Here is a 13785-nt window from a genome sequence, read left to right on the forward strand (position 1 = left end):
GATGTGGACAGCACAAAGAGGCAGTTGCTATGAGACAGCAGAGCTTCATAAGTGTGCCGGAATAATGCTGAGTTTAAAGTGACCACTGAAGTTTGCCCCCGATGGAGTTGGATAAAGGAACAAAGTAAGGGCAGCTATTCCTTTACCACATGCACTCTTTGATGGACTTGAATAAACAGTTAATAAAAGTCCAGTTGAAGTGGCAGCATAAATCTTTATGGCAATGTCCACCTCCTCAGATGCACAAGATCTAGAATTTGTGATCGCCTTGAGGTTTCCATCAGACATTTAGACAAAGAGCGATATTTTGTGCCATTTTGCCAGGCTCCAAAAAAACAACAACAATTCAACAGAAAATGAAAAGAAAGCAGACAGTTCTGTATGCTTTTGAATCGCTCTTGCACGAGTTTAACAAATAGTAAACTGAACATTCTAGAGTTGATTAAACTGACTCTAGCTGTTCAAGAAACGAAATGCTTGTTTTGGTATACAGTAAGTAAGGCAAGCTGCAATCTGCATTAGGGCTTTATTTATTTTATTTCTTGTATAAATAATTGTATACATCTTTTGATGTCTTATTGTATGCCTGATTTGCTGATGATTAAAAATTTTGACTGATATCAACAGCACTAATGAACAGTTAAAGGTGCAGTGTGTGATTTTAAGCGGCATCCAGTGGTGAGGTTACGAATTGCAACCAACAAAAGTTACGGTGGCCGACAGGAAAATATGTAATCGTCTGAGACAGAAGAGAGTAGACAGTTCAGCAATGAGGTTTCTTTACAAGGATAAATTAAGAAATTATGTTTACTTAATTATTCAGTAAAATTATATGTTATTGCGAATATTATTGTTACTATCATTGTGTCAGTGTTTTATTCGCTGAAATAAGCTTGCTTCCTTGCACGAAGAGCAACATAGTAACAAAGCGTGTTTGTCCGTTTAAGGCTACGGTAGAAACCTTGACGACACAATATGTAGAACTCCATAGAAGGGGGTGCCCGCGGTTATGGAGATATAAATGTCTATTCTAAGGTGATAAAAACATTTACATTTACATTTATTCATTTAGCTGACGCTTTTATCCAAAGCGACTTACAATTGCTATGTATGTCAGAGGTCGCACGCCTCTGGAGCAATTAGGGGTTAAGTGTCTTGCTCAGGGACACATTGGTGTCTCACAGTGGATTCGAACCCGGGTCTCTCACACCAAAGGCATGTGTCTTATCCACTGCGCCATCACCACCCCCCCCAACATAACGGTTCATCACATAGTATTATTTTGCATTTCTGTCAATAGATCCTCAGAAATAGTACACATTGCACCTTTAAATGCACCGCTGACAAAGAAATCTTATGATACTACTGAGAAAAATTAACAACAAGCACACCCATAACAAAATCTTTTAATTGAAAGGCAACACAATGAGGGACAAAATGAGGTGACAAAAAATCGTCACTCAAAAGCACCACAGCTGCACAAAAAACGAGGAAACAGTCGTAAACTGGTATAGAAAACAATAAATTAGGCGACATCTATGCATTTACATCAATTAGGTGACATCTTACCCATGCATTTACATTTTAATAATGGCTAGTGATCACTCCAGGGCGATCTACTACTGTGTTGTGTTGCTGGCATCTCGGGTCACTCAGCGAGACAGATTGACAAGCTCAAAGTTTCGTTTTGAGTTTGACATATCATGTGGTTCTGTGTGATTTGGACAACTTCAAGTTACGCCCCCTTCAAGTTATGCCCACTTCCTTTAATGCCCCTCTCTTGCAGTCCCCCCCGCGTGATTTTTTTTCCCAAACCACTTCAGCGGAAATCCCGCCCTGCAGCTGATTTCATTGGTTTAGGTTACATTGACGGGTAGGTTTAGGGATCAGTGTTTGGTGTAGGCAATCAGTACAGTGATTGACATGACCAATGAAAACTTTAGAATCGGCTGCTAGGCGGGATTTCCACTGAAGTGGTTTGGGGGAAAAAATCACGTGTCCGCCCCCAGCCCGCTTTCCACGACAACAAGGGTGACGCACGCCATTGCGTTCATTTTGTCATCTTACTTCCGGCTGAGAGGGACCTACACTAGTTGCTAGACGTAATTCTATAGCTGTAACGGTAAATTAAGAAAAGTATTATGCTCAGTTAGGGGCTGCCATAACAATCTGATTAAGGGTAGAGAACAATTGAACCAACGAAGTTACGAACACAATGTGTAGCGGTCGGAGTGCTGTGGTGCACTTTACGATTTACACCCACCACCTAAAGACGAGGAGCACCTGAGGCAATGGCTGAAGGCGCTACACTTTAAGTAGTAGTAGTATCCTTTTATTCAGACTCATGGTCCATCCATACAAATAAAATAAAATACAATAATACAAATACAAATACACAACACAAAGTTACAAATGACTCGTTTTTAAAAGACACTAATACCAGTGTTCCCAAAACTGAGACATCCAGCGTGTGGCACTGTACCTAACATTCACCAGCACCACAACAACTTGATTTACAGAATCATTCAATCGACAAATGAACCTGAACATCGCTTTTCGCAGGACAGACTGCAGTGTGTCCACTCTGGTGCTCTCAAACAACTCACTCGCACAAGTTGATCTGGGCTTTTTTAGTAACATCCTCAGAGCGTCATTGAATGCTACTTGCAATTTCTGAAGACTAGCTTTTTTATAGTTCAGCCACAGATGTGCAGTGTACAAAGGCGAACAGTATGCTTTAAATAGGGTCAACTTGAGTGCCCACCCACTTATGTGTGTAACTTCGAACCATTTCATGGAATGTTCGGTACGATGTTCTGGTAAAGAAGTCACGCCGGGAGATGAACAGGTTGTCAGATTCAGGTAAGCTAACTTACCTAACTGTTTGCTATGTGCTCGTTAGCCTAACGTTAGATTCGTGAAGTCCGTTCTATGAATACATTTAAGATCAGTAACGAACCGTTAGCAAAATACAACGAATCTTGCATGATTACCATTGCCCACCTATCCACCTGTTTCCGGGGGCGCTACTGTAAAAAATAAAGTGGGTGCAACTCCCGGTCAGGCGGCGGAAGTAGCATACCAATGGTATTTTGTGTGCTATTTAGCGAAGAGGCTAGGTGTTTTCTTTTTTTTCGGATCATTTTTTTACTTTTTAAACTAAGTCCCAAACCTTTATGAGAGATGTCGTTACGGAGCTCATGGACAACATGTGCTAATTCAGTGGCCAATTTTATTATGGCCTACAATTATCCCATTATATAAACATCTCCATGTTTTCGGTGCTGATGCAGACCTGTTCATGTAACATGTAAGGGGGGCCCTTCCAATAAAACACATAAAAGCTGTCACAAAGAACCGGCAAAAGCAATGATTATGAATATGTAAAATATAGCAATGATACATTTTAATTAGACTATTTATTAATAAACAAGTGTTTTCTGTGTCGATGCTGACTCGCGATCTTCACAGTAGTGAACGCGCCGGAGAAAAATGCACATTTCATACGGATTACGTAGTTTTCTTTCGTTTTGAATTGTTCCGTTTAAGACATTTCAAGCGTTTTGTAGATTCTATATATATATATATATATATATATATATATATATTTCTCAGGTCTGTAAGGCAAGTAGACTATGCTGAGTTTCGGTTCATTTATGAGACGAGATGCATTTCAGACGCCTCTTTGTGGTGATATTATTGTCTGCTATATTTACTTATTATTTATTAAATCCAGGTAATTTGTGGATGAAACATTGTTTAAAATGAAGATACAATTAATACAAAACAAGATTAACTTTAAAGAAAGGCTTACTGCTTTCTGTTTGAGGTCTGTAAAAGTTTTAAAGCAGTCTTTTAGTAGGCTAACGCTTTCAGGGAACTCTCACGTCCGTAACATTGTTTTTTCCTCATAAATGCGAAAACGAAAAATTAAATAAAATGAATATTTTATTTTCTCTGGAGAGCCAACCCTTCTTCGTCCAGTGGGTAGTATTACTTAAGGTTGCGCAGTGTAATTCACACATTTCACAGAATTACTAAAAACAAAATTTACCACCTAAAACCTTAAGATTTTTTGTGTCACATCCGTAACGCATGTGTATTTCCCTCATATTAAATATAAAATGCATGTGTTATATTTTTCTAATGTCTGGACTCCTTTATAAATGGAGTATGATATAAACAGAAGTTTTAATATATTAAATGCATTTTTTGTGGTTTTGTATTGTAATAGGCTACTAATAGTAATTTAAAGATATGCTATAGCCTATTGGATCTGGACGGGAAGGATAATTCTGGGAGTTGAAATTCTCCCTTTACACACCGCGACATAGGTTCGTGGATCGATTTCGGTTTTATATCGCGTATGTTACAGCATATTTAACATGATTCTTTTTATTATTATTATTTACGAACAAACGAGGGTCTCTGTTTAAGAAACGCCGGCTCGCAGCGGCAGGTTCCAGAGCACCGCAGCGCATCTTCAAGTCTAGCCTAACCTCCAGTTTAACTGCCACAAGTTGATATTCTAGTAATAAAGAATTCATCGTGGAAAAACACGCTGTATTTTTATTGCATTTTTAATTTATAAAAAGTTAAATAATAATACATTTTAATATAAATATTAGTTTAGCCTATAACGTTAAGGTGATGATACACAGGGCAACTTTTTGAGCAATGTTGCTGGGCAATCTTGCTGAGCGATTGTTGCTTGGGCACTTTCCCATAGAAAATGGGCAATGTATTTCTATCTGGATAATTTAGATCGGTTGTGGGCCCTGTGTCTCATCTGGTTGCCCGTTGACGGCAACATTGCCCATCAACATTCCTCAAAAAGTTGCCCTGTGTATCAGCACCTTCAGTCGATCGTTAATTCTCCCGACGATTGACTAAGAAAATGTAATCGAATGGCCATCCCTAGTAGCCTAAGTTACTGCTATTTCACCCTTTTTTAATTTCGTTGAGGTTATGTTCCCACATCGTTAGCAAGTTTGGATCGCTAACGTTACATCTTGAATGACTGTCAACTGTTGAATGAATGAACGAGTGTCCCGTCAGGTCCATAGAGGTCAGGTCTCGCTTGTTTACTTCGAACCGGAAGACGCGCCCACTTTTGACGCAAGGCGTCGGGACGTAGGAAACTTGTGGATATATATGTCATATTTCTTATATTTCTTTTACTTTGTGATATGGACCTATCAATCCTCAGACCTAAGGGTCTGAAATAAAGAATGAATGAATGAATAAATATTCACGATAGTACAAGATATTATGGTACATTACAGTCTTACAATAGCTCACATTATTCCTGTAAGTTACAGAGATTGCCGATGCTAGCAGGCCAGCTAGCTACATCTCTCATTCAGATATTGATATTGACCTACGTAGAGTTAGGAGATTGTGTGTATATTTCTTTCTATATTTCTGTATTATTCTGTCTTGTTTTAAGTGCATCTCTCTATCAAACACTGTTATGTCTAAGTATGGGTGCCATCATAAATTAATTCTCATGATCTATTTTAAGTACTAATGTAAAAATGTTTATGGTTATATTATTTCCATAGATGCACCGATGAGCGTCAGTGATGCAGTGAACAACTGTGAGGATGATCACATCCACATGCCCCAGACCTGTGATGCAGAAACACAATGGGAGGATCCATCTGACTCTGACCACAACTACGCTTCAAAATCTCAACTCAGCCTGAAGGCACCTACATCTGAAATGGGAACACAATGCGTTGAGTCGGCGCCATTGTACATAACGCTGAGAAACATTCCACGTCTGACTATACTTTTTGCTTTAACTAATCAGTGTAAACAGTGTAAGTCAGGGGTTCTTAAATCCAACCCTGGAGGGCCACTGTCCTGCAGAGTTTAGCTCAAACCCTGATCAAACTCACTTACCTGCAAATTTCTAGTAAAGTTAAAGACCTTGATTTACTTTTTTCAGGTGTGCTTGATTAGGGATGAAACTAAACTCTGCAGGGCAGTGCCCCTCCACGACCAGATTTGAGGAACCCCGGTGTAAGTAGTTATTTTTATAAACTTTTACAGTGTGACCAGATGTTCCCTTATGGGAATAGTTTTTTTTTTTTTTATCTGTACAATGTGACCGGATGTTGCCTGACAGTAAAAAGACGAAATCACCCTCACTGTGTAAGGGTACACGGCCCTTTCCCACTATGTAAATATTGATAGGCCTCAGTACTTGTAGATTTGAAAATCATGAATTTTGAAAACATTCCTTTAACATGTACACATTTAATGTACCATCATCATCATTGGAACATCTCTCTCAATGAACGTGGTATTGCACACATACCTTTAAGCAAAATATAACTCTACCAGCTCTCTGTTCAGCACACATGTACAAACATACTCTGACTTCACAAAATACATTGTGAAATCATTATGAAAATGAATAAAGAAAAATAATACTAAAAAATAACATTAAACAGTACATTTTTAGTCTTCAGTACTTTTATAATTTTTATTGTTGCTCCATCAACTCCTTCTGACAGGACGAAGTAGTTAAATATGTCCCCATAGGTTACCTCTGGCCACTTCTTCATATCGTATACCCTAGTTCACAATGACGATGGATGGGACAATATCAGACCATCTGATCGTCGTGCGAATGTGTTCTCCGTGCTCCCAATTTAAAACATTTACGGTACTGTAAGGTTGGATTTCCTGCAGGGGTTCAGGCTGCAAGACTGCCGAATGACTAAAGAAACGTTGTCAGCAAGATGGTAGAAAACTGTACATTTCTTGTCTATTACCACCCACTGACACCTATACCAACAACGGAAATAAGCGCAGTTACAATAGCCTAATATGTGGGAGGGCGTTGCTATAGAGAGTGACAATATTGTATTGCAATAGGTAGCACTTCAAAGTTAATACCAAATCAAAACTAATTAGCACATTATTTGTAATTGCAAAGGTTTAATGACAAAACATGGTTATGGTTACACTTAAAATAGTTACAAAATAGATTAATTGTATACCATTAACTCAGCATAGGCTATATGTAAAATGTTACCAGAGAAAGAGAGAGAGCGAGAGAGAAAGCGAGAGAGAGAGAGAGAGAGAGAGAGAGAGAGAGAGAGAGAGAGAGAGAAAAGAGGAGGTAAAGAGAGAGAGCCCCCAAAAAGGGACCCAGAGTATAAGAAGAGAGTCAGAGCATAAAAGAGCCAGAGCAACAGTTACAATCTTTTTTTATCCTTTCCCTGACCATGTGACTTTAACCCAAATGTGAGACGTTCAAACTGACCAATCAGATAGTTACATCTCGCAATGTACTAAAGATATGACAATTCATAGACCCCCAAAGTACAGATATATTAGCCTACAGGCCTTGATCACTATCAGCCCCTCTGTGCCTTTGGGAACTCCAAATGGTCCTTGTAGCAGAAAGAGTGGGTGGAAAACAGTAAAGTAAAGAAAAATCATTTCAAATATCTTGGATTATTTTCCATCCTACAGTATTAAAATTATTTGTCATTTCTTTTGTATGAGATCTGATGTTAAATCTCTCTTATCGAATGTTGTATATCCACTTTCTATGCGTTTCTTCGTCAACAGGAAAAGTGTGGAAACTCAATATAGAGTTGAACTTTGAGAAGGTCTCACATAACGGGACACAACAATGTTCAGCCGAACTACTGTCTTCCCTCCGTTTACTTTCTGGAAACCAGTACTATAATGCTTAACTATATAATAAAGGAAGATATTTGGAAGAATGTTTGTAACCAAGAAGATCCCGGCCCCATTTTTTTTCCTACTACCTGTATATGGTAGTCAATGGGGCCGATATCTGCTTGGTTACAATTTAAACATTCTTCAAAATATCTTCCTTTGTGTACAGCAGAACAAAGAAATGTATGTATTTTTGTAGGGTGTATGTATGTAGGGTGAGTAAATGATGACATAATTATTTTTTTTGGGTGAACTATCCCTTCAATAATGAATCATTGTAAATTGAATCGTATAACAGAGTTTTTCCATAGTATATTTCGCTATAGAACACGCTATGCAGAAGCAAAGTCGCTGGCTAAGATTCACTGCAAATATCTAAGCGTTCGTGCATAGAGAAGTGCAGGTATGACATCACTTTTTAGGCCAGCCGGCAGTCCACACATCACACTGGTCCCCTCAACAAAAAACCCAATGGGAATGGATTATCACAAAAAACAAGCTTTGTGATCAACAAACGTTTATGATACTTACACATTTTATCTATCTAGATAATTTTCACAGATAAACACTACTTTTATGAATTTTGAAGCCTAAAGGCAGTTGCCAGAAGTAAAAAGCTAAAGGTAGGCTATAAACTAATTACAACACGGTCCCACGACCTCAACGTTCCCACCACTAAGCTTCCAACAACTCTTTCAGTTTTTATCTAAAAAAGATTTTCCCAAAAAGTTTGAGTTAGAATAGTTTATAAGACTACAATTATAAGCATAAAGCAGACTGAACTAGCTACCTACAGTCTCTGTTGTCTTATTTAGCCATTTGTTAGCAACCGCCTTTTTCAAGACACGTATAAGCTTAAGAAATGAGTGGGGTAATACCGATTTAGGTAACACTTAAGAATACGGTTCCTTCGTTAATGAATAACTACACAAGAACCAATGAGTAACACAATATTAACAATCTAGTAACTATTATTAACTAACAAGAAACTCTGATTAACGAACTAGTAAGTAATAGCGCACAGATGAAAGTGGTAGTTCACTATTAACTAATCAATAACTACTATTTTTTAATGCTTCCCAGAGAACTACTGAAAAAGTTTATTAACAATCTAGTAACTACTATTAACTAAAAAGAAACTCTGATTAATAAATTAGGAAGTAATGAAAGGGGTACTTCAATAACTACTATATTTTTTATGCTTCCCAGAGAACTACTGAAAAATTTCATAATTCATACAAAACTAATCAATAACCAATGCAGGATAAATGACGAGCACTACATTAACATTTGAACTGCTACTGTAAACAAATACACAAGGTTGTTTACATTATCAATATGTAATAGCACAGCAGACATTAATAATTGGCCTATGCTGTCTATTTATCAACTGAATAATTTTAAAGAAATGGATTTTTAAATACAGTAGTCTGGACCTTACTTGTCCTGCGGCCCATTTTCCGACATTCCTCTGGACTGACATTGAATCACTAGAGTCACGGTGACGACTGGAACATAATTGAGTCATCAGCCATCCAAATACCATATAGAGTGAATTTATTATTTCACTTACCTCACAAAAAAATATGTTTTTATGTATGTCTCCTACCTCATTTTATATATATATATATATATATATATATATATACAGGTCCTTCTAAAAAAATTAGCATATTGTGATAAAGTTCATTATTTTCCATAATTTAATGATTAAAATTAAACTTTCATATATTTTAGATTCATTGCACACCAACTGAAATATTTCAGGTCTTTTATTGTTTTAATACTGATGATTTTGGCATACAGCTCATGTAAACCCAAAATTCCTATCTCAAAAAATTAGCATATTTCATCCGACCAATAAAATAAGAGTTTTTTTTAATACAAAAAAAGTCAACCTTCAAATAATTATGTTCAGTTATGCACTCAATACTTGGTTGGGAATCCTTTTGCAGAAATGACTGCTTCAATGCGGCGTGGCATGGAGGCAATCAGCCTGTGGCACTGCTGAGGTGTTATGGAGGCCCAGGATGCTTCGATAGCGGCCTTAAGCTCATCCAGAGTGTTGGGTCTTGCGTCTCTCAACTTTCTCTTCACAATATCCCACAGATTCTCTATGGGGTTCAGGTCAGGAGAGTTGGCAGGCCGATTGAGCACAGTAATACCATGGTCAGTAAACCATTTACCAGTGGTTTTGGCACTGTGAGAAGGTGCCAGGTCGTGCTGAAAAATGAAATCTTCATCTCCATAAAGCTTTTCAGCAGATGGAAGCATGAAGTGCTCCAAAATCTCCTGATAGCTAGCTGCATTGCTGCCCTTGATGAAACACAGTGGACCAACACCAGCAGCTGACATGGCACCCCAGACCATCACTGACTGCGGGTACTTGACACTGGACTTCAGGCATTTTGGCATTTCCTTCTCCCCAGTCTTCCTCCAGACTCTGGCACCTTGATTTCCGAATGACATGCAAAATTTGCTTTCATCCGAAAAAAGTACTTTGGACCACTGAGCAACAGTCCAGTGCTGCTTCTCTGTAGCCCAGGTCAGGCGCTTCTGCCGCTGTTTCTGGTTCAAAAGTGGCTTGACCTGGGGAATGCGGCACCTGTAGCCCATTTCCTGCACACGCCTGTGCACGGTGGCTCTGGATGTTTCTACTCCAGACTCAGTCCACTGCTTCCGCAGGTCCCCCAAGGTCTGGAATCGGTCCTTCTCCACAATCTTCCTCAGGGTCCGGTCACCTCTTCTCGTTGTGGAGCGTTTTTTGCCACACTTTTTCCTTCCCACAGACTTCCCACTGAGGTGTCTTGATACAGCACTCTGGGAACAGCCTATTTGTTCAGAAATTTCTTTCTTTGTCTTACCCTCTTGCTTGAGGGTGTCAATGATGGCCTTCTGGACAGCAGTCAGGTCGGCAGTCTTACCCATGATTGCGGTTTTGAGTAATGAAACAGGCTGGGAGTTTTTAAAAGCCTCAGGAATCTTTTGCAGGTGTTTAGAGTTAATTAGTTGATTCAGATGATTAGGTTAATAGCTCGTTTAGAGACCCTTTTCATGATATGCTAATTTTTTGAGATAGGAATTTTGGGTTTTCATGAGCTGTATGCCAAAATCATCAGTATTAAAACAATAAAAGACCTGAAATATTTCAGTTGGTGTGCAATGAATCTAAAATATATGAAAGTTTAATTTTTATCATTACATTATGGAAAATAATGAACTTTATCATAATATGCTAATTTTTTGAGAAGGACCTGTATATATATATATGTACATTTATTAATATGATAATATACAGTATGTACAAGTCAGTAAAAATGTAGGCTAGACCTATAATTTATGTAACTGATCTGTCATCCCAGAGATATATTCATCTTGATGTTTGGTTTCTATAAAGAAAACATTTTGTCTTTCCTTTTGTTTACTTAGAATTTTCCTCATAAGGAATTCAACCCTTTTCTCCTCCTGCTGCTGGAAAAAAGAAGCTGCTACTTTCCTCCGAAGGCGTCGAGCGTAAACCTCCAGTGGCAGCAGGGTGTAGCTGAACAGATAGAGGAACACCAGCGCAATCACTACACTTGGGTTCAGTTTACTGGATTGGGCCTCACACACGTTTGGATCAGAGTGAATGAGGGCTGTGTAAGGTCTGTTGAAGTTGACATTTTCTACCAGACAGTTTGTGTTAAAGAGCTGACAAAGGTCCACGCTTGTTTCAACCTGAGATGATTAGAAATAAAGGGGAAGAGAAGAAAGAAGCGTTATTGGTTTCCACAATAGTGATCAGTAACTATTTAGTTTCTTTATTGGAGTATTTTCATTTTGGGAAACGTGTAGGCCTACTTAAATTTTGTGGGGATTCATACAATATGATTCTTACTGAAACCGGATTTCTATGAAAAATATGAAGGTCCACCCCTTAAACTAACCATCAGCGAGGCATAAGTATCATTCAATGGCATAGCCTGTGAATGAGGTTTTTCATTAGACATGAATTCGTCAAAACGTAAAATAGTTAGGCTTGTATTGTGCCTATACTATAATTACAAATTTAGAGATGGTTTATTGTAAATGGAATTCGTATTTAGCTTATAAATTACATGTAAGATGTTTATGCGCAAAATGAGTTAATGTTTCATAATAATTAATAAACATGACAGACTAAGCTCAAATCATCTAAAGCTCTCTATATATGAGAGATCTTAAAATATGTATTTTGAGCAGGAGCCTGGATATCAAAATGCTATAAGTTAAGTAATGATGCACAATATTGTCTTTACACGCTAGTAGATAATTAGTTTTTGTATATTTACATTGGTAGGAATTGAAAAGGAATGCAATTTTTTCTATTTGAGTTATATCTCAGTATATCCGTATTCTAAGAAGAAACTGGTGGAGTGGAGTACCTTGAAGTTGACGTTGATGCTGATGTTGGTGGATGGCATGTTTGAAATCCAATGACCACCTGATTTCACCAAGTAATACAAGAAATGGTCCAGCATTATCAAAAAGATTGTCATTAACAGATACAGAGTGATCCCCAGGGCAGGAGCCAGACATTTGAAAAGTTCCCTTTTAGTTATTCTGAAACTGGTGGAGTTTACTCCATTTTTCACATCCTTTGCTTCAACCGCGATCCCTTTTTCAACAGCTTTTCTCCTGAGCCCACCTGTGATATACGTGTTGTCAAATCTTACAGACATCAAATAAGAGCGAAGGTACATGACAGACTCTGTCAACAAATACAGGACAAAAACAGCTGCAAAGATTCTGCTAAATAGCAGCTTCAGATCCTGTACTTGACTTTTAACTTCAGAGAAATCCCCCTGCACTCGCTGACTCAAGAAATGCAACCGTCCCTTCACTTCTGAGACATTAATATTTGTGGTGTGATCAAAATCACGCAGTGTTAAACTGCTTTCCTCTTGATCTGCGTTTCTGATTAAATCATCCTTGATGGTGTTGATGAGCTCTGAGCTGCTTAAAATACTTTGAGAGAGTTTTTCTGATGCACATTTCACAACATGTGTTAGAGTTGCAATGTTGGCAGCCATGTTAGGTAGAATGTAGAGCACTACAATCATCACAGATGCGGACAAGAGCAGTTTACGGCCCTGTCGGGTAAACAGTGTCGGGAAGATTAGTGTGAAGGCACATCGGAACGGATGGACGAGAGATGACAGGATAAACACAGCTGTGGCATAGATACCAACTGCAACAAATGCCGTCTGGATGTCATATTTCAAAAGGTCTGTGAGCCAGTGTAAAAGTAGTGAGGCAGTCACAGCAGCCATTAAGAGACAGAGAACCAGTAGAGCAAGCAGATGACCTGAACTCTGAGGAGTTGGAGAAGAGTAGCACAACCAGAGCATCTCCATAACGCTCCTCACTGAGGCTCTAACACACACAAACACATAAATAGGAAAAGAGATGAGAAATTAGACGAAGGGAAAATATCTGTCTCCATATGCGAAAGAGTCAGTATAGCCTGAAGGTGCTGCAAACGATTTTTAATGGAATGGTATGCAGAAAGAATCCTAATTTTGTGGGGAAATTTCTGATTAAAGCTGTACATCTAAATAATAATTCAAAAATAAAGACTAACAAGTAGCAACTTTGATAACTCATTCCACAGCGTTACACGGTATTGTAATGAATTGCTATAGCAAAATCAACACCTACATGTACAGTATGTAACTAAATGTAGTGTAATAATACTATATACACACTGTTATATAAAGTGTGACAGAAAATATAGACATACCTGAGGGAAAACAAAGAGAGACGGTAGTTTCTTAAGGGCATCATATTGTCAATTAAAAGGAGGCTTGAAGCAGATCATGGATTTATCTCAACATTAAAAGGTTGGTCATCATTAAAGCAAAACTGGTCAGCTCATATTGAGCTTGGCACCAGATACACCCATATATATACACTGCACACCCAATCCTATGACTCTGAGTATGCTGAACACACATGTACACTGACTCATACAGTTGCTCAGATTCACATGAGACCCAAACAAGATCACACCGCAAAGCCGCTATCATCACAAGACATGAAGAAAAAACTAAACTGCTCTTT

At 38.3% G+C, this 13785-nt stretch overlaps 1 protein-coding gene across 1 annotated transcript; it reads right to left on the minus strand.

The window, feature by feature from the left end:
- Positions 1 to 9602: 9602 nt before the first annotated feature.
- On the minus strand, positions 9603 to 13719 carry ocstamp (osteoclast stimulatory transmembrane protein). The gene is made up of 3 exons (XM_077222956.1): positions 13466 to 13719; positions 12108 to 13098; positions 9603 to 11421 (listed from the first exon to the last, which is right to left on the minus strand). The coding sequence occupies exons 1-3, from the start codon at positions 13507 to 13509 to the stop codon at positions 11035 to 11037; spliced, it is 1422 nt and encodes a 473-aa protein (XP_077079071.1). The 5' UTR covers positions 13510 to 13719; the 3' UTR covers positions 9603 to 11034.
- Positions 13720 to 13785: the final 66 nt, after the last annotated feature.

Source organism: Siphateles boraxobius, unplaced genomic scaffold (assembly GCF_051911475.1).
Source record: "Siphateles boraxobius isolate OS27281-9 unplaced genomic scaffold, OSU_SipBor_1 9, whole genome shotgun sequence".
Classification (NCBI taxonomy): Eukaryota; Metazoa; Chordata; class Actinopteri; order Cypriniformes; family Leuciscidae; genus Siphateles; species Siphateles boraxobius.

Excerpts from the sequence above, each read along its gene's own strand:
- ocstamp (XM_077222956.1), bottom strand. The coding sequence starts at position 13,509 with ATGATGCCCTTAAGAAACTACCGTCTCTCTTTGTTTTCCCTCAG. Across the intron at positions 13,099-13,465 it reads CTCTCTTTGTTTTCCCTCAG|AGCCTCAGTGAGGAGCGTTA; the intron begins GTATGTCTATAT and ends TGTGTGTGTTAG. Across the intron at positions 11,422-12,107 it reads GCATCAACGTCAACTTCAAG|GTTGAAACAAGCGTGGACCT; the intron begins GTACTCCACTCC and ends TAATCATCTCAG.